The sequence below is a fragment of the Pinus tabuliformis genome, chromosome 9, assembly GCF_031772625.1.
Source record: "Pinus tabuliformis cultivar Carrire ecotype Pingquan chromosome 9, CPIR1, whole genome shotgun sequence".
NCBI classification, from domain to species: domain Eukaryota; kingdom Viridiplantae; phylum Streptophyta; class Pinopsida; order Pinales; family Pinaceae; genus Pinus; species Pinus tabuliformis.
Genome location: NC_142307.1, coordinates 842,943,501 through 842,965,956, shown reverse-complemented (window position 1 = coordinate 842,965,956; position 22,456 = coordinate 842,943,501). Strand labels below are relative to the sequence as shown.

The window sequence follows — 22,456 nt, the reverse complement described above, 5'->3', positions numbered from 1 at the left end:
CATATTACAGATTAACAACTAAAAGAAACAAGAACAAACACACCACATGACACCATTATTTTTGGACCAATGTCCCCGGAAAAACCCAATGCAGGAAAACCAGTGCAACTATCTGAGGGTTTTCTTATTAAGCAATATTAGAGTATAATGTGGGTGCCGAAATTGGCCTACCCAATAGAGATATTCCTTAGCAGTAATACCTCTCCGTTTCAGACAAATCTATTGGCTGAAACTCGGGATAATTCTTCCGGCAGCTACTCATCACCAATTTGCCCCTGAAACCCCAGTGTTTGCCCAATCTGGACTGCGTCAGCCTCTCCTAGCCTAGCGTTGGCCCTACGTCAGCCTATCTTGGCCTGTATCAGCCCCAGGAGGCCCTGCGTCAGCTCTCTGAGCCTCTGCGTTAGCTACGCTGGCCCCTCTGGTGCTTTGCGCAACACTTAGATGCCTTGCGTGGCCCTGCGTGAGCACTGGTTGCTCCTGCGTCTTTCTCTCTGGCTGCTCTACTGCTGTCCCGACACTATCTCTGCCTCTCGCCCCTCAGCTGCTCTCCCGATCACTGATTCTATCTCTCTTAGCAAACCCAGCGCTAGAGAATAGAATGACTGATCACTCTGGTGTGATCTCCAAGTGACCCTCAAGCCTCCTCTTATACTTTTCCTGTTGATGATTCAACGACCGAGATTGAGTCCCTAATCAACGGCTAAGATTAGATTTGGCTTGATCCATGTCTTTTTGGACCATTCTAACACAAATTCATATTAATAAACATTAATATTTTATTTTCCCTAAGTTTAGATGTTGGGACTCCATTAAAAATATTAATTATTTTAATATCTCCTGATCTATTTAGAATCTGCCCAAACCCTTCCTGGGTATTGGAGATCTCATGTGCCCCAACCTCTCCACCAAATTTTGTGGCTAGAGCACATCCGATGCTACCCCAAATCAACAGGAACATGTCCTCCATTGTGTGAATGTTGCACCCTGTGCATCTCGTGTCGCCCCATCTCACTAGTCTGGCAAATCCATGTAATCTGCCTAGGTAATGCGGCCTCTCTCTCACCAACATGCAGAGGTGGCCCAATAATGCCGCAAGCCTCATCGATGTATGCTTGAAAGGGACTGTCATTTGAAAGTATGACATCCATGTTGGCTTCCGATGCATCTGACTGCTCCTCATCAATGGCCGACTCTAAGGATGGATGCTCATCCTCCTCCACCATGGGCTCAACATGAGCCACTAACTGTCCCTCCAAAGATAGCTCATCATGCATAACATCCTCAACGATCAATGGTAGGTAGCTACTGTCTAGAAGCTCTGTCACAGATATCTCTATACCTATCAACTCCTCATCAATAGTGGATATGTCTAGTGGTATCTCATCAACCTCTTGTGTGTTTTTATCACCTAAAAACTCAAACATGGCCCTGGACACCTCATCAATGGATCCCTCAACAATGGATGACATCTCATCCATGGGTGGCTCCTCATCAACAAATGGCCCACTGAGTGTATGCTCTACTCTCTCCACTAGGGTGTCAACCAGAGCTACCGAAGGGATCTCCAACAAGGGTGACTCATGCGTCACATTGGACACATCGACACGCTCCTCACACTCCTGTGTGCCCACAATCTCATGCTCAACCTCCTCAGGCTTTTGATATCTAAAGCCAGGTCTCCACCAACAAAAGCGCCTCTCGGTCTCATCCTCTAACTGTCCTCCTCTATGCTCCTCAAATGAGAAAGCCCTCCTGATCCTAGGATCCAACGCCTCACACTCATCAATCCTATCCATGGAGCCTGCAAAGGTGTCTGGTTCCCTCTCCTTCTTCGGTTCACCCAAAAAATGAGGCATGGTAGGTCGGTTGGGCTGGCCATGGGTATTGTTCTACTGAACTGAGTGTGCATGTGTGTGGCTTCTTTGCTGGTTATGTCTCAACGTCCCCATCATTTGTTGCATCCTCTCTAAGATTTTTTGGTTTTGCCTCCTCAACAATCAATTCTCCCTCATCAGCTCCTTCATGATCCCTGCTGCACTCTTCTCTTTCAGTGTCATTAGAGTGCCCATAAATTCACTAGTCACTATGAATGCATGGCCAAATCCTCCATGATCTTGCTGGCTCCCCCACAGCTGGCCAAGATCATGCTTTGATACCACTGTAATATTCCTAATTGGAATTTAACAGCTAATACCAAGCAATGGACTAAGAACAATAAATAAACTGGAACTCATACACAATAATTAAAACACCAAAATGTCCAACAACACAATCTAAGCCATTTTATTAATTTTATGATAAAAGAGTACATAAAATGAGCTGAAGTTTTGGAACCTGGGCTTGCTATGCAAGTTATGCAAACCCCATGTAGTACAACTATGATCTGGAGGAAATACTGGCCCAAACTGGTACTGTGCACTACCCAGAAAATTATTGCTACTACTACTAGAATGGAACTGAAGATTATGCCCTGAAGAATGCTCGGGTCACCTTGAAATTGCAGCCACAGACTCCCCTCCAAAACCCTAGAAATACCCAGAAATGGTTTGGCCCAAATCCAAGCCAAAACTGAGCCCACCAAGTGATACTTGTTGGAATTTCTAAGTCTATCTGTTCGAAATCTTTCATGTACTTTCTGATTTATTTCTTTCTACTTGTTTTGTTAATTAACAAGTTATTTACCATGTAAATACTGAAAATAAATACAAGTACATGCTCAACACATACAGATCATCAACTGAAGGAAAAACAAGCACACGAGTGACACTGTTTTTTTTTGCCCAATGTCCATGGAAAACCCAATGTGGGAAAACCGGTGCAACTATCTGAGGGTTTTATTATTAAGCAGTTTCAGAATACAATCTAAGTGCCTAACCGGCTCTCCCAACAGTGAATGATCTCGGCAGTAGTACCTCTCAGTCGGAGACAGATATTCCGGCTAAAGCCCCGGATGAACAATCTCATAGCTCTCAGCTCCAATCTCTCCCACGAATTCTCCAGCGTCTACCTCTAGGGACTACGTCAACCTCTCTGGCCCAGCGTCACCCCAAATCGCCCTGCGTCAGCCTCTAGAGGCATTGTGTCAGCCTCTAGAGCCTCTGCGTCACCCATGCTGGCTCTCCTTGGCATTGCGTAGCTCTCGACTGCCTCTGCATGGGCCTTGATTGGCTCTGCGTGGCCTCTAGATGGCCCTGCGTCCTTCTCTCCTAGCTTCTATGCTAATGCTCCGTGTACCCTCTCTGCCTCTCTGCTTCTATAGTCACTGCCCCTCAGCTGCAACTCTGATCACTCCTTCGATTTCCTCAACAAGCCCTGCCCCAAAAAATCGAATTCTTGATCAACTTGGTGTGTTCTCCAAGTGACCCTCAAACCTCCGCTTATAATTTTCTCGTTGACAATTCAACGACCGAGATTAAGTCCCTAATCAATGGCTAAGATCAACTCTGGCTTGATCCATGACTTTTGGACCCTTCTAACACAATTTTATATTAATTCACATTAATATTTTATTTTCCCTAAGTTTAGACTTAGGGACTCCATTAAAAATATTAATTATTTTAATATCTCTCAAACTGTTTAGAATCTTCCCAAACCATTTCTGGGTATTGGAGATCTCATGTGCTTTAGCCTCTCCACAAATTTTTGTGGCTAGAGCACATCCGATGCTACCCCAAATCAACAATGCAGAATCCCCAACTAACTAGCAATTCACCTTGCTATAAGAATGAGGATTTCAGGCCCGAATATTGCCCGAAAAATTCTATAAAATTAGCTACAGACTCCTCTCAATAAACCCACAAAAACCCAAAAAGGGTTTGGGTTGTGTTATTGCACAAAGTGTCTAGGCATCGCGACAACGCTCAGAGCAAGGGTTGTCACTCTAATCCTTACTCACTCCGTTTGGACTCTCTCCTAGACAAGTCAAGGGGGGTAGTCCCTAAGGTAAATGGATGAAGGAAGCCTGTGGAACACAGGCTTTAGGAAATTTTAATGATGAACAACTTGATGAATTTAAAGCAAGTCCGGTCAATTAAGATAGATAGATTAAAATAAGACACAATTACAAGATATAAATGACTATAGACCAGTGCCTTTAATATTTGCATTAATCATAGACTAAATAAAACAAGTTATCCAGAACAATCTTCCAATATGTGACGAATAGTGACAATCATGAATGATCAATGTAAACATCCAAAACTGCAATATGTAAGAGATTCTAGATCTAAAATAATTTTCGTTAATGACCTAGATCTAGAATTAATTTTCTCCTATAGCCAATATAATTTTTTGAAACATTAATCGCACTTGACAATAGAGAAATATTACAACAAAATGACACCAAGGAAATTTATGTAATCAATTCAGTTGTTCCTTAGGAAATTAATCAAATGTGGTAAATGAAGAAATCAAAATCTTTTAATGTGACAAAAGTAAATTAAAAGGGTTAATAAATTGAAATTTTAATGGGCCATGGGCCACATTAAATTTTTTAATGTATTAGTGAAAATCCTCTTTTAATTTAATTCTTTAAAAAACTCTAGTCACAAAAATGAATCTGGAAGACTGGAACTGCAGAGCCATATATTATAAAATCTGAGAGCAATGTGTACAATATAAATGAAGTGGTGCACTTGGGCTTGTCTGAAGGACAAGATGGACAAAACTCAGGTGATGGAATAGCTGAGATGATGGTCGTTCAGTTGCTGCACCACTTGCACTGCGCTGTCCCAGCAAAACTGCTAATCTGTTGACTTCAAGCTGCTGGAATGTGCCCCAAAACCGCCCATAAAATTCTGTCCTTTCAGTCTTATATTCCTTGGACACAACCCATAAAAACCTAGAAGGGAATTTCTTTGATTTTGACTATGGATTTTCGGCCTCCTTGAAACCTCTCCCCAGCTGCTACAACCAAATTCGACTTGCAGGAAACAACCTGCAAATCCCCCTAAAAATACCCCTAGAATGCGGGGTTCACCTGCATTGACTAACTCCTTGCTCCCCAGATGACCCTAGGCCCGGATGACTGCTCTCCTAGCACCACGAGTTTGCTGCTACAGAGGCCTCTGCGCAGCACCCCTGTCCAGAATTTCGATTGACTGTTGCACTGGTCTAGCTGGATGTTACTCCAACAACATTGCCTTTCCTATGCTGTCTCCTCAATTCCGGCTCTCCCAACAAGCTTTAAATCCTTCTCATTGATTTCCAACTCCTCCTGCGTGTTCTCTGGCTGCCCATGAATACGCAGTTTCCTCCCAACGCTGATGGCTGAATTATGTGACTGTACCAGACTCCTTGAAAACTCTCGTGTAATAGCCTCCCTAGGGCGGGCACGGGTAGTCCCCCAAAGTGGAGGTTGAATCTTCCCTGTGGAAGACTTGTGGCTAAACAGCCGGTAGACTCGCTAAGCATCAGAGCATACAAAGTGTGTTTGTTTGCAAAATGATCAAGAATGCTAGAAAATGAGAGCTCCATCCTCTTTTATCACCTTGGGCTCCCTTAGCCTCCTGTGGGCCCCTCCTTCCACTAACTCGAATTCCCTCCAGTGTCCTCCTTGGCCAAATTTGAATTATGCATGTGGTGGTCCCCACATTCCACTTGCTGCCAAAAATAATTCGAACTGCCTATAGTTCCTAAGTTTCTGCGTGTGGGGTCCTCCTCCTAAACCAAAATTGCTGCCAAAATTGTGTTGCTGCATCCCATGACTAATTCATTTGAGAAGGGACATGACAACACAAGAATCAACACCTACAGCTTCAATAAATTTAATGAACAACTCACCAATATATTGTGCATCCTTGTATTTTCCAAGTGCATCCACTGATTTCAAGAAAACTGGTCCATTCAAGGAAGACACCATGAAGTTGATGAGAGGGTGGCATGTTGGATCTGTCCATCAATAAAAAACAATACTAACCCCAGATGTTGGTCATGTTGATTTAATAGGCTCAAGCATTTTGTCCACCTCTTTCTTTGCCTTAGTCAACAATTTGGTTCTAAGCTTCTCTGACCCAGGAGGCACATACCTTGATGGAGACTCTTGAGTTAGAGCTCGACACATCTCAAGAAATAAAGGTGAGCGTGCAACATTAAAGGATATGAAGTTCAGATAGAAAAATAATGCAATGGTGATATCAAACTCTTCTCATCTCTCTTTCTGAATAATCTTGTCCATTGGACCAAGTGCCATTGCCTTTCTTTTTGCTGCTTGACTCACATCCCCACCAAAACTCTCAAATGGAAATTTGTTGATGCTTTTCCTCAAGAATGGAAGGGGATCATCATTCTTGTTTTTTATGATGATGTATCCACCCTTGCCACACCAACATTGGCCTCTTTTTCCATTTCTTTTCTCTTAGCTAAAGACACATTTGCACATGCTCCAGTTCCACAACCTGGTAAGGCCAACATATGAGCTTTCACATAGTAATAAGTGCTATTGAAATGATTGTTACAATAGTTTCATTTCCAAGAAACATTACCTCCTCCTTTCAACTTGTTGCCTGGCCCTTGATCTCTTGTGACATACTTCCACAAGGGATATTTGTTTTCTTGAACTTGCTGTCTTTCTAAATTTATTTTTCCCTTAACATTGAAGCTACTGTTGCAACCCCACTTCCAATAGAGGGAACACTTGCAGACCCTAATGAAATTTGAACAGGAGGGGCATCACCAATGGGGACATTCTTCCCCTTCTTTTGTCCCTTCCTTGCTGCCCTTGATTGAGCCATGAATGCTGCAAAAAAATAAAGAAAAAATGCACAAACTTGTAAAAAAATATGGACATGCAAATTGTTGTAGCAAAAATGCAAAAAGAAGAAGTAAAATGCACGCACTTGTTGCTTGAATCACCTCCAAAATGCTCCCAAACCCTTTGCTAGTCGCCCCCACACACCCACAACAAGAGAGACTCTCAAGAATGAGTGAAAAATGGGCCCAAATCGGGCTTTAAAGGCCATGTGACACGCTTTTTAGAGGCACACGTGTCTCGAAATCGAGACTTGTTGGCCCATTGAATCGGATTCGCGTGCCCATCAAATACCATGTGCTAGGGCACACTAGAGTTGCGAATCAGACATGTGTCCTAGAGAATCGTGTCTGATTTGTGGGATACCGGGCACGGGGGGAGGTGTGGGGGAGGACAAATCCGGTTTCTTAGCTTTTCACCATCCCATCTTGTCAATTTCTTCATTCTGATTCCAACAAGCTATTACACTAAGGGTCTCCTCTAAAACCTTCCAGGCCCATTGATAATAAAATGTCTCTCCAATAACCAAGTTGTCATTAACCTTGGAAATCCATCTTAGCTGCATAATAAGGGAAACTGAAAATGGGCACATTACAATTGTTGGCCCGAGGTACAAAGCCCCTTCCTATGATGACTTGTGAGGGCTTATTCTTCAAAATGAAAAGGCCGATTTCACTGCAATATTGGAGGAATTCAGGGCATCATGGGAACACACGGGATGCACTGTGATGTTAGATGGTTGGACTGATCAAAAGGGTTGAACCCTTATTAACTTTTTGGTTAATTGTCCTAAGGGGACAATGTTTATGAAAATGTTGATGCATTTGCACATATCAAAGATGCACGATTATTATGTAATTTGTTGGACGTGTTCATTGAGAAGGTAGGTCCACAACATGTTGTCTAGGTCATAATGGATAATGTTGCAAATTATGTTGTTGTTGGCAGGATGCTTATGGAGAGGCATCCTAACTTGTTTTGGACACCTTGTGCTGCACACTATATTGACTTGATGTTAGAGGACATAGGAAAAATTCCTTATGCCAGGAATATTGTTGAATCATCAAAAAACATAGCAAAATTTATATATAATCATGCATATGTGCTTCATTTGATGAGAAGATTCACCAATAACAAGGAACCAGTGTGCCCTGTTGTTATACAGTGTGCCACTAGCTCCATATTGTTGAAGAATCAAGGGCAATGATGTATATTAGGATTCTTCTCTACTTGATAACAATTTGTGAAGCACTTTTACAGTTATCTTAGCTTGATTTTCTTCTTATTATTAGTGTATGTGTTTCATTAAATTGCTACCAAAACCATAAGGACAAGAACATAGATGTTGGCTCTTTGCCAGGGCCAAAACCTCTCTCTCTTAGAGAGGAAAACCCTTCGGTAAGTTTCTCTTATTGAAGCTTCTTATTGATCATTGCCAAACCCTAGACCCTTGACTAGGATGTCCTCCAAGCACAAGTCAAGTCCTTCCTCTATTCTGCACTTTAATCCCCGACACATAGACTTCCTCCTTTCGGCACTTTGCTCCGCAACACTTCGTCCTCATTCTTTGCTGCTTGTCTAGAGATAGACCCTGCTTATTGAGCTTCTTGATGAGATATTCTTCTTCTTCTCTTAGAGATGTTCTCTGCTTAAGGAGACACCCTTTCCTTGACCCAACGAGATTCTTCTTGAGGTAGGTCTGCGAAATGATGTAACTAAACAACAACCCTAGTTTTCCCTTGTGTAGTAGGAACCCTAGAGAATTAGGGTCCTTTTTCCTTCGCTAGAGAGATAGGCTTCTTCGCTTAACTTGGGAGGCCTTGTATGCCTAGTTTCTAGCCCAAACAACACTAGTTCATGAACTTTTGTCACTACTATCATACCCGCAGACTTGACCTCTTTTATCTCACACATGTGACTGTATTCTGCCCTAGAAACAATCCTCTTCACTTCGGTCTTCTTCCTCCTTTCTTCGCTTGTCTTGGAGACCCTTAGATTTGCCTTTTCCTTCACTTTCCTCGGCTTCTACCTTCGCTGATTTCAGAGCTTGCTTGTTGGACGTTGAGAGGGAGTGGACAACCTCTATATATAGAGGATTGTCCCTCCTTTAGGCCGACATGATGTCTTTAGGCCGACTTGACTGTTTCTTCATTATTTTCATCGTTTAGCTTCTTTTGGAGGACATTGCTGCATGGAGAGGACTTGCACTTGGCTTGGAGTTATTCCTTTGACCTTATACAATTTTTATACATAGTGTAAGATGCTCTCTAAGGGTCTTACATAAATACATTGACCTTTTGACTTCCTAGAAGCACTTAAACATGTTTTATACATAGTGTAAGATGCTCTCTAAGGGTCTTACATAAATACATTGACCTTTTGACTTCCTAGAAGCACTTAAACATGTGCTTGACATACTTCAATGAGCAAGAAACTCATTACAAATAATATAAAAATAATTTCTCTTTTCTTGAATAAATACAAATGTCAAAATTACTTTGATGAAGACTGAACCTAGTTACATTTCCTTCAACACTCCCTCTTAACTAGGGAGGTATTCATGCAACATTGCAAGGTGTTTGGCTATGTTTCATTCTTGAAGAATTCACATAAGAGAAACCGGATTGGTAATCCATCTGTTATAGCATCATAGTAACCAACATTGTTTCCACAACAAGGCCTTGACTGACAACTCTATCTCTCAATAGATCAGAGCACAATGTTGGCGAGACCAATGACTTATAGACACCTTAGTCATTGTCTCTCAAGGTACATACCCACCCAAGTGTTCATTGAGTATGACCTTCTAGGACTATTCTTGTCTTGGGTTCCCAACCCTCAAAGAATATTGGTCCTCTTGCCTATTCTTGTCTTGGATGCCCTACATATTCTCAAAGAGTATCGAATGCCAGATGATTACCTCATCCTCCCAATCTTTCTTCCCAAGTGAAGACAAGAATGTTGTGTCTATCACTTCCTCTCAATTGAGGAAGACATGCCCAAGTATCCTCTGTCAAAGTACTTGTCCAAGTTCCTTTGTAATTGGAAACTTGTTATAACTCCCTCTTAGCTAGGGACTTGTCCATTCATCAACAACTTCTTCGGGTGTCCTTCAGCTGCTTGATCTCCTTCCTTTCTTTGATGTCATGAAGTCTTTGTTCGAACTTATTCTTGGTAGGGCACCATCCATTGATCACTTTCCTTCCAATTTTTTCATGTCATTGCTTCCTTCATGGAAAGTGGCCTTGTTGTCATATATCAAGTTCTCTTGTCATCTGGTTATTCCTTGTCATCTTGTCTACGCTTCGGACTACTCATCATATGGAAGCTTCTTTGTACTTGCTTGTTCCCATGCTTTGATCTAGTAGCCCTTCATGACTTCATCCTGATATTGCTTCAACATTAAATGGTGCTTTTGGTGGATGGCTTCTTTATCATGACATCTTCGTAGAGTAGATTCAGTTATCAGCACCTTTCATATCTCCAAGGCCTTCATAGGTGTCAAGGGTCCTTTGATCTTTTTCTTCCCTTGTCGGAGTTGTCATGCCTTCTTTCGGGAGATGTCTTGAAATTATCTTGTCAGATATAGATTCTTTGTGATCATGGTATTCTTCACATGCTTGATCTCTTTCTTCATTTGCTTCTTCATGGATAGATTGGTCAACCACCTTCTACTCCTTGTGGGAGCACTTCTTCATCTTGGACTAGTCAACATTTCTCTTGCTTCTTAGTCAGCAATCTTATACTCCTGTATGAGTATTTTCCTTTTGTTGGCCTTCATTACATTGTAGTACATGCCTTCGAGCATGTCATCGGTGAAAGAGATTCTTTCCTATTTGATCATATCATAGAACCATTCCCATGACTCAATAATATACATATGATAACATGACTAAACTTTGATGCATACATACCCCATCTTGATTCTCCTTTGATCATCTTAGTTTCATTTGGTTGTCCTTGGTGTGGCCCTTCTCGCTTCATCTTAGCTTGCCTGCATATCATCCTTTTTCTTGAATCCCATGAATGGGACTCCCAATGAGACATCTACTTTTGTTTATGAATCTTCTTTTGAAGATTCCATCATAGGATGTTGACGACCCTTACCCTACAAATGTTTCTTTCCTTTTGATGATGGAGGTCTTCTAAGATTCTTAATCATGATCAATTTTCTTTCATTGTGGATGAGGTCCTATTCTAGGTATGCTCCTTCTACATGAATATCTTGAACTATATCTACCATGCTGCTATATTCTAGAAGATATTTCTAACCATGAATTTTGTTCTATTATAAATGCTCCTTCTACATGAGTATTTTGAATTCTATGTACATCATGCTTCTAGATTCTAGAAGATGTTTCTAGCCATGCAATTTTATTCTATTCCTACATGCTTCTATCCTACTCAAAACCTTGAAAGAAGACCTTAAGTAAAGAAGTAGACTTAGTCATAGTAGAGATCTGGAGGATCTTCCTTCTTTTGCTTCTTGTATTCTTCTTTCATTTCTTGAGTCACATGAGCTTCTTCCCTTTTTCTTTTGTTGTTGTTGTCCTTCTTTAGTTTAGGACAATTCCTCTTGTAGTGTCCATATTCTTGGCATCCATAACATTGGATTTTGGACATATCTTTGTTGTTTGTTCTTCGTGGACCAAATTTGCCAAATTTTCCCTTTCTCTTGGCCATGGTAGCAAATGCTTGCTCCTTTGATCCCACATCTTCCTTTGCTTTAAGTCTTGTTTCCTCTATCTTGCATAGAGACCACATTTCACTTAGTGGGGTGGCTTCCTTCTTGGCATATATGCTTGATGTGAAGTTGCCCCAATCCTCAGGTAGAGCATTGAGTACTACGATTGTCATTTCTCTGTCAGACATGACTTCCCCTAGCTCTTGAAGTTGATCCCTCATCTCAGAGATCTTCATGAAGTAGGGAGCTATTCCTTCCTTTGATATCTTCATCTTGTACAATTCATTTCGTAGAGATATCACTTCTCCAGTTGTGGTTACCGAGAATAGCTCTAGTAGTTTGTCTCAGATTTCTTTGGATGTCTCCAATTTGGAGACATTAGGAATGAGAGAGTCTTTGATGGATTCTATTAGAATCCTTTGAGCTCTTGTCTCATCCTTATTATACTTGGCTAAGGCTTGAGTTTGTTCCTTAGCAGGAATAGTAACATTCCCTTTGATGTGTTCTAGGAGTTCATTCTCCTTGAGAAGTAAATCAGTCCTCTTCTTCCATGCAAGAAAGTTATTGGTACCTACCAATTTATTGCTTTCCTTGCAAAAAGACATTGATGTATATTCAAAAGGGGACATATACTTACTTGATAGATTTTGAGATGTAGTAGACTTGCTTTCTCCTTGAAGACTTGATGGCTTGCCTTCCTTAGATCTTGATGTTCTTCAAGTTGCTTTCTCCAAGTGGATTTGACTTGATGATGAGAGTTGCTTGATGACTTGTAGCTTGATGTAGGTCCTTCTTTGATTTTCTCTTCTTGTAGGTGCCTTTATGTAAGGCTCTTCTTGCTTTGTAGTCTTCCTTGATGAAAGATAGATGGTAGACCTTCTTGAAGTGATTGAGACTTCTTGGCTAGATGCTTCAACTTTTGTAGATGTCCTTCCTTGATGAGTGTTCTTGAGTTGCCCTTTCCTTGATGTGTCACCTTAGCTCTGATACCATGTTGAAGAATCAAGGGCAATGATGTATGTTAGGATTCTTCTCTACTTGATAACAATTTGTGAAGCACTTTTACAGTTATCTTAGCTTGATCTTCTTCTTATTATTAGTGTGTGTGTTTCATTAAATTGCTACCAAAACCATAAGGACAAGAACGCAGATGTTGGCTCTCTGCTAGGGCCAAAACCTCTCTCTCTTAGAGAGGAAAACCCTTCGGTAAATATCTCTTATTGAAGCTTCTTATTGATCAAAGCCAAACCTTAGACCCTTGACTAGGATGTCCTCCAAGCACAAGTCAAGTCCTTCCTCTATTTTGCACTTTAATGCCCGACACATAGGCTTCCTCCTTTCGACACTTTGTTGCCCAACACTTTGTCCTCATTCTCTACTGCTTGTCTAGAGATAGACCTTGCTTATGTGAGCTTCTTGATGAGATATGCTTCTTCTTCTCTTAGATATGTTCTCTGCTTACGGAGACACCCTTTCCTTGATCCAACAATATTCTTCTTGAGATAGGTCTCCAGATTGATGTAACTGAACAACAACCCTAGTTTTGCCACATGTGGTAGGAACCCTAGAGAATTAGGGTCATTTTTCCTTCGCTAGAGAGATAGGCTTCTTCGCTTGACTTGGGAGGCCTTGTAGGCCTAGTTTCTAGCCCAAACAACACTAGTTCATGAACTGTTTTGTCACTGCTGTCATACCCGTAGACTTGACCTCTTTTATCTCGCACATGTGATTGTATTCTGCCCTAGAAACAATCCTCTTCACTTCGGTCTTCTTCCTCCTTTCTTCGCTTGTCTTGGAGACCCTTAGACTTGCCTTTTCCTTCACTTTCCTCAGCTTCTACCTTCGCTGATTTCAGATCTTGCTTATTGGACGTTGAGAGGGAGTGGAAAACCTCTATATATAGAGGATTGTCCCTCCTTTAGGCTGACATTAGGCCAACATGATGTCTTTAGGTCGACTTGACTATTTCTTCATTATTTTCATCGTTTAGCTTCTTTTGGAGGACGTTGCTGCATGGAGAGGACTTGCACTTGGCTTGGAGGTATTCCTTTGACCTTATACAATTTTTATACATAGTGTAACATGCCCTCTAAGGGTCTTACATAAATACATTGACCTTTTGACTTCCTAGAAGCACTTAAACATGTGCTTGACCTACTTCAATGAGCAAGAAACTCATTGACAAATAATATAAAAATAATTTCTCTTTTCTTGAATAAATACAAATGTCAAAATTACATTTATGAAGACCGAACCTAGTTACATTTCCTTCAACACATATATCTTCAATCTCTCTTGAATTCTATGTGAGATGTCAAGAGAATGTTTCGTTTAGAGAAGTGGCATGCTTTATCATTTAGCCACAAACTAGAGGGAGAGGACATATGCAGGCTAGTTTCATACCAGGAAAGCTTTTAGGGAAGAGTGCAGGAGGTGTGTACCATTATTAAACCTTTGGTAAAGGTTCTTTGATTAGTTGATGGAGAGAAGCCGACAATGGGCTACTTGTATGAGGCCATGGATAGAGCCAAAGAATCCATTCGTAGCTATTATGAGGATAAGGGGGATGAGGGGCTTGAGAAACAACAACTAATATGGAGTGATTGATGAGCGATGGAATAATACACTCCATCGCCCCATTCACGCTGCAACGATCTACCTGAACCCCACATTTTCTTACTCCTCTGTTTTTGTATTTGATGCTAAGGTCATGGATGTATTTTTTACTTGTGTTCAAAAGATGGGGTCATCTCCAATAGAACATGTAGAAATTTCTAAAGAAATGGAGATATATAGAATGGCAGATGGCACATTTAGCTTTGACATGGCTATCCAGGATAGGAAGACCAAAATGCCAAGTATGCTTTAGTTTGTTTCAATTTTTTTTGTCTCTTGATACTTTGCTTCAACTTTCAAATTTCAATTTTTTTCGCATGTTTCTCTTATTTGTTGTAGATGTGTGGTGGATAAGCTATAGTGGTAGAGTACCCAATCTCCAAAAGGTTGCCATTCGAGTGCTCAACCAAACATGTAGCTCCTCTGGATGCAAGTGACGCTGAAGTGTTTTTGAAAAAATACACACCAAGAAGCGCAACAAGTTAAAATATTTCAAATTAATTTTTTGAATTCATTAAAAATTATAATTTGTTATTTTTGTAATTAATAATTAATAATTTATGACCTTCAAACAGGTTGGAGTCCCAATGCCTTAATGACATGGTCCAAGTCTACTACAATCTCCGATTGTGGGTGAGACAACTTCAAAAGACACCTGACATGGAGGCCATCTCATTGGATGGGATTGACACCACTGCTGCATGGAGGGTTGAGGCCGAGAGGCCTGTCATGGAATTGGCCCCTGATTAGTTAGAGGAGGAGGCAGTGGAGGAGGTAGTCGGTGCAAGGGAGAGAAAGGTAGAGGAGGAGGAGGAGGAGGAGCAATAGGAGGAGGAGCAATAGGAGGAGGAGGTGACACCACCTACCATGGTCACCAGTAGAGGACGTAGTCTACCTCCTCCTACTTCTTCTAGAGGACATCAAAGTCCAATGCTATCCCAAGGGTTTTCTTCATCTAAAGGAAAAGCAATTACATTTTCTGGCAAAAGAGATAGAGGAAATCATTAGTTAGAAGTTAGAAGTTAGAACTTACTCGGTGGTTCATTTCATTGTATATGATTCATGATATGAGATATATTTATTATATTTTTTGTTGATATTTTGAGGCTCAGGACTCAATATTCAGGACATGATTCACTATTATGTGTGATGTAGCACTAGACATACTACACATCTTATATATTTGTTTTCTTTTCATATTTATGTGTCAATGCATTTATTTCATGTTGTGAATGCTTTAGATACTAAAAGTTTTGAAAAAAATGAATAATTTTGTATTTTTTTTTTTTTTGCCAATGTTTTGCTGACTTTTACGATTTTTTCTTTTTTCTGGACCCTTGCTGATTTTATCCTGATGCTGATGTTCGCAACATTGCAAATGACAAGAATCCTATGGAAAACAACTGGCAATAACAACTACATTAAGATAAAAACAAGGAAAATATTGGTGTAGGCACACATATAAAAATTACAGACAATTATAACAGTTTTCTAGCTTATTTATCACCTTCCTAACAAGCCTAAGTTTATAACAAAAATGGAATATATAGCATCAAACAATAGAGACATTGAAAAGTGTTTATCACACAGGTAAAGTTCTCCTGCTAGTACCTTGGTTGTTTTTGGGGCATCAATTAATCTTCTGATTAACAGCCACAGACAAATTATGCCTTGATGTGGTTGCCTGGGAAAATGATCGAGGAAAATAAAGGAAAATAAAGGAAGTAAGTTTTTTTTTTTCCAAAAGACTTTAGGCTGCATTTCCCTTTGAACTTGATTCACAATTCTGAATTCATATGATGTCTGGTCAATATCAATTGATTTACTTCCATCTTCTTTTTATTGCGAGGCAAAAGTGATAACAAAAAATGGCAAGAAGTGACAAGTGGTTATTTTTTATTACAATTTTCAACTTATCAAAATCCTGCTGCAGCTACTTCATTAGTCTCAGTATGTAAATATTTGTTTCTTTAAGGAGGAACTTAAGGGAATTTCTTTCTATCCTAGAAAATAACTGCTTGAAGTTTTAATGGATGTGCTGCTTATTTTGTTATGCCTGCTGTGCCATTCAACTTTTTGTTGTGTTAGAACTTAGGTATGAGTATGGATTAAAAACTTCTCTTTTCTTTGCTCTTTCCTCTCCCGTCATTGTGAATTATGAGAACAAGCAACAAGAAATGGGTAGAAGAAACATCTACTTTGACTATGCATTGTAACTTCTATTGATTAGCTGCTACTTTAACAACAGATTCATTATTGTTCTCTTCTTTATTCATGTCAACGTAAAATTATGTCAAAGCCTATATAGGAGTCCACCAGGCTGATAACCAGGTACCTGTTGAACTAGTGTTGAGTGTAATAGCTGCACGGATTCCTCTGTGAATGCTGTTTTCTGTCCTTGAATAAAAGGCGTCAGACTTTTGAGGATGAATTTATGACCTTTGCATCCACTGAAATTTTTCGTGTTACTTTAAAACAGTTTACATTTCATACTAAATAAATCTCAAGTTCACAACCTTATGTGCAGGATAAACTCAATATTGGAGACGTTGTTACTTGTAAAATTACAAGCACGTCCTATTTTGGTGTATTTGTTGAGGTGAGTTTCTTAAACAACTGGCATCATATTCTGAGATTTGCTAATATAATAGTCTAAGAAAGTTGATTTCTTCTTATATATACTTATATGCAATAATGCATGCATACATACCAATGGTATCATATCTGGCCTAGAAACGACAGAACCAGCTGGTTGGACTAGTTTTGGAAGGTTTCCAGTCGGAACCAGTGATTCAAAGTTTCAAACTGCTTTGGACTGGTTCTTTTTTGAACCAGTTAGAATTGTCTGGTTCAAGACAAAACTGGTAAAAACTGATCATTTTCACTGGTTTGGTGCTAGTGCATCACTCCCCCTGGAAAACCCAAAACCCTACAACTACCCTCAAACCTATTTTTTGTCTATTTAATGATGCCTCCCTTCTATTGTGGATGAACTTATTCTGGATGACTTGCAGCCACTTCAACCACCACAAGATACATACATTGATGTTGGATCTTTAACAGAGATTCAGTCACAATCCCGAATCTACCCATCTAAAGGATGGAAATTTAGATGATTTTCTCATATGATTAGACTGTAGAGTTATTAGTATGCTTATTTTTGGACTTTAGAGGTCATTTAGAGCCTCTAGGCTTATGTATTTTGGTTGAGATATGGATTGCACTTGTTGCTATTTTGTTATATTCACCCTTACAGGCTATATAGTTGAGAAAATTTTGCATATATTGTCTAATAATTTGGGTGACCAGTTTTGTGTTTGGTCTTTTTATGGTTCCAGTTTTGGCCATTGACTAGTTCATCCTGATATCATTGATACATACGTACATATATATTCTCTCTTGTATTTATTTTCCTAGTGATGCATTTCTTGCATGATTGTAATATTTACATCTTTGAACATTGTTTTGCATAGTTGGAAGGAGTAGATGCTTTGATTCATCGATCAGAGCTGTCATGGGACCCAGTGTGGGATGTGCATTCCTTCTTAAAAGTTGGCGAGGTTTGTTCACAACTACAGTAAGACCAACTCATTAAGTTAAGGCCTTTATAACCACAGAGGATTAATGTGGTGTCTTTTTTATTTCAAAAGGGAAATAGACATACATTGTTGAATTTAAAAATAATGATGGCCATTGGTATTATGTTAAAGGATGATTTTGGCATGGTTTTTGTAACTCTACGACATTCTTATCAATCATCATAGGACTAATCATATTCCACAGGGATCCATGCTCATTATCACAACATTGCTACTAAAATCTATTGGACAGTCTTTTTGATTCAATAATTTGGAAATCATTTATATGCATGTAGTAAAAATTGTTTGTTTTGCAGATAGTAAAGGCTAAAGTTTGCCACTTGGACCATTCTCTTCAACGCATCAACCTATCCTTGAAAAAAATGCAGGTATTGAATTTGCCATTTGGAATTCGAAGGGATTGAAAATCACATCTTATTTTCTACTTATTAAAGGTCGTGAGTAACCACTCAGGAAGTTAATTAAGTGGCTTAAAGAAGCATATTTTTGCACTACATCATTAGAAATATCTACTAAGAAACATCTCATTTATAGTCTTTCATTATGACAATGTTCATCCACTCTTTAAATATAATTATCATATTTTCTGATAGTGATTTGTATTTGTGATCATGTGACATGTACCTGGATGCCTCACTCTGCTAACAGGGCATCAAGTCAAACAAATTAACTTTTTAACTCTAAGTTGAGTTCTCAATAAATCAAATACCATCTTTAAGCACGATCCATACACTACTTACATATATACATATATTAAAGAAACAACTTGAAAATGTATGACCATTGAAATTAACTCATTACAGGAAATTCATTACACTTCACCACATAAACACAACAAAATATACATAGCATTTGAGTAGTTATCTTCATGAAAGTCTGTACATATGTACTCACTGCGTAGCACTGAGTTTGCACAACCACAATTCACTATGGACATCATTTCTAAGATGGGCTATTAGATGATGTGAGTGTAAGGGTCTACCTACTAGATTTCTCTCTCAAAACAAACCCCAGTAGTGTCAGATGATCTGGGCTAAACAATAAAAATATCTTAAATCCTAATGCCCATTGCATCAATGTAGACTCAGTGGAACCCTCTACCAGCACCCTCTCTATAGGAAAATCACATACACAGACGATGAGGAGATAACAATATAAATAATATATTATTCTTGCTGCAACATTACATCTCTCTCACACACACAATTCATCATGTACAACTTATATGGCACCCCTGGGTTGTTTAACCACCTAACCTCTAACAGTAATATTTATTGCTACATTGATCACATGTCACTGACACATATAGTGACACAAACATTAATGACTTCTAACGTTAATTTTATTGAGTGTTACCACTCTTAACATCCCCACAAACACAGAATAGCACTTTATTTTTACCCCCACTAGTACAAAACTTCAAATTATATAACTCAAGAATTTTTAGAATTTTTTAAGAATTGAGTTGTTGATGCGGAGAATGCATATGCATTAAACCTCATGCATTATGTCACTTGGGTAACTGGCAACAATGCCTGTCAGTTTCCTAGAAAAGCCATGGAGGTATGTGATCTATCTTCAATGTAACAACTTTATCCCTGCAAAACCCCTTATCGCTCCTTCCATTAAGTTGTTGTCACCCTCATATTGTATTGAAGGTAGACGTCACCCAAACAACCTTGCATATTGAACACCCCCTACCTGGAGATTGCCTTCATAAGAAACCATTCAGCAATATATATACTTTTCTTCCTTGTCTAATTGTGTTAAAAGGTCTTGTTAATACGAGATTGGCCTTTATAAATTTGAGTACTAGTATCTGGTAGAGGTTCTTGGATATCATTTGGGGTGAGCTCAATGTTATAGAGTTCACCATTTGACATAAATGGTTTGTGAGTAGGGCTACTAGGAGCTTCCTCTCAGGTGCCACTCCCAGCTGAAGTAGTGCTACTAGTGAGAGCATTGAGGTAGCTTGCTTCCTAAATCAATAGCACATTCTCAGCCTCTTTTGTGTGTGTTACCTCTCATGTGAACAGGGTTTCATATAAATTTTTTTGTAGTATATATCACCACCATTGTAAGCCCAAGGTCACAAGTCAAAAGCATTGTGACAAACATGTGAGGGCTTGTACTAGGCATTTGTGTCTTGTTCTTATTGTTTGTATCTTGTTGTTTTGGTCGAACCATGGTCGTTCCCTTGTGTTTCATCTTGGGTTCCTTTTTTCCTATATAGGATTGGAGGGCCTTAGGTGGCTCAATTGAGGACTTATGGTTTTATGTGAGCTTGCTTTTGTAGGGGTGATCATTGGTGTATGGGCTAGTCCAACTAGTGTCAAGATGCACCTATGACTTACCACATGGTTGGAGTCTATAGATTCTTTAGGTGACCTTGGCTTCCGTGCAATATCTCTCAGAAAATTGTGATGTTCCTTCTTTTGGTGTTCCTCATGGCATGGTTAGGATGGATTTTCAGAGTTGGATGCAAATAGGTCACAGGTGCAAGTTTACTTCATTAGCAGGCCCAGGGGCTTTGGAGATGTTTCATGGGGTTTTGAGGAGTTTCTATGGAATCCGATGGCATTCACTTGGCGTATACTATCATCTGCATAGCTTGCCATTTGTTCTGTTACATTTTGACAGCTTTTGAAAAAAAAGCGTTATTATTGAGCCTAACTCAATTAATTACGCTTCAGGTGGCATTCCGACAGGAATACTTGACATAACACCTTAGTGTAATAGCTCGCTGGAACCAGAACGAGAAGGTCTACAGGATGGGATGGTTAGAAGCGATTTTCAGTGACCTAGGGAGGCATGGTTTCCAATTTACCCTTTTCTCACATTAAAAAGAATATTTTAATTGAAATAACAGAGGGAAAAGTGCTCAATGATTAAAATAGTAATAAAATAGGAGGTTCTAGAGGGGTCCATGAGATCTATAAAAAGAGGAGGAGGAGGCCATTACAGGACATCTTGGATTTGATCTTTCTTCTTGTATGAGAGGTTTGAAAACCTAGTTCTCTACTTCCTTTGTAGCTCCAGGACGAAAACCCTTGGGTGATTTAGTGAGATTGGGCGAGTACCCATCTCCCTTGGTGAATTCATCCAGAATTCACAAGAGAGCTTAGCAGTGGTAGTTCAACTTTGTTTTGGTGGAGGGCCCATGCAACATTGGAGCAGATCCTTGAGGCCAGTTCTATCTCAGCTATATTAGTTATTTCAGCATGTAAAACCCCAGTTTATATATATTAATAAAAGTTGAGATTGTTTTCTAGTTTATTGTGTACTTGTTTGCCGCATGCTGATTGCTTTATTTTACATGGCAATGTTCTGTTAAATTTATGATAATTTGGTTGTGAAAATTTTGTTCAAGAGGCATTTCAGGAAAAATACCCGTAATTTCCCATTCAAAATATTACAAAAACTCACACATGGCAGTCTTATATTGACAACTTTGACAATTCCTAAGGGAGTTCAGGGTTTGTAATGCGAATGTTGAATTTGTAACTATGGTCGGTCTTCATAATGTACTTTTGGTCACTTGATGTAATTATATTTATCATTGTAAAGAATATTTTATAAATGCTTGAGTCAAAGAAAATTTATCTTGAGCCAAAGTCCCATTGTGACTTTTAAAAGATTTATATTTGAATTTTTGAAATATAAATTTTGGCTCCAAAAAGTGACAAGTTGGCTTCCCTCCAAGTCAAGTTGGCCCCGGCCAAGAGACAAGTCTTTTTACCCTAGACAAACTACTATATAAAGGTAGCTCGAGCTCCTCATTTGGCAGATTTGCATTCCTCACTCAAGACAACTTATGGGTAAGCGAAGGAGGTCAAGAAGGACGAAGAAGGACAAATAAAGAAGGTTGAGTTTCTCTCTCTCCTCTCTCATCAACTTGCACGTGTGGGAAGAAGTCTCTTTCTGTGATTCACATTTGCTTGGGGCAACAGCATCAGGGGCTGAAAATTTTCTGGGTTACTAGGTAGCTTCAAGGGGCTGAGATTCTGGGCTTCTGGACAGTTGCTAGGAGGCTGAAATTTCTGGATCAGGCCGGTAAAACGCAGTGCAACTTCAATTTGGGTGACTTGACTTGGAGGAGAAGACTAGGTTTGACCACAGGTCTAGGTGTGTCTCTTATTGAACAAAAAGAATTTCTATATTGAAAAAGTTGTTGGGTTTTCCCCGTAGTGGGTTTTCCTAGGGTAAATTTTGTCTCTATTTTGTGCATTATGATCTTTATTGTTCTATTGTTGAATTTCTGAAGTATAATTGCTAAATGATATATTGAAATAAGATAAAATAAGATACACATCAAAAGTAATTATCCAAATTTCATAAATATTGTGCTATCCTTAATTGCACTAAAAAATCAACATGGTATCAGAGCTGTATTGAGATAACTTTTGCAGAAACCCTAGAAAGAGCATCCTACTAAAGTCCTTATATATCAGCTCACGTGGCTTCCTCCATGAAATCTGAAAACAAGCTAGAGGGATCATCAAACTTCAAAGCTTGGAAGGTCAGAATAGATCTTATACTTGCCAAGAACCAAGTATTGGATATTGTGATAGGAAAGACTACTGAACCATCTGATCCAGCTGGAAAGGAAAAGTTCAAGGAAGATGATATCACTGCCATGAGTCTAATAGTAGACTCCATTAGAGATCATCTCATCCCCTACATTGCAAAGCATGACACCTCCAAGAAGATGTATGATGCCCTAATAAATCTTTACACTATCAAGAATGTTGGTCAATCCATGAGTTTGAAGAATGAGATCTGAAATACAAGGACGACTAATGACGA

At 39.4% G+C, this 22,456-nt stretch overlaps 1 protein-coding gene across 6 annotated transcripts in view; it reads left to right on the top strand.

Annotated features, from left to right (window-relative positions):
- Positions 1–22,456, top strand: part of LOC149151416 (uncharacterized) — a 241,471-nt gene that overhangs the window by 62,836 nt on the left and 156,179 nt on the right. For 5 of the 6 annotated variants that reach the window (XM_089439864.1, XM_089439866.1, XM_089439865.1 and 2 more), the window contains 3 exons: positions 16,579–16,650; positions 17,525–17,611; positions 17,947–18,018. In XM_089439864.1, the coding sequence (XP_089295990.1) occupies positions 16,579–16,650; positions 17,525–17,611; positions 17,947–18,018 (231 nt within the window). The remainder of the gene's footprint in view (positions 1–16,578; positions 16,651–17,524; positions 17,612–17,946; positions 18,019–22,456) is intronic. The other variant, XM_089439862.1, reaches the window with a different exon arrangement.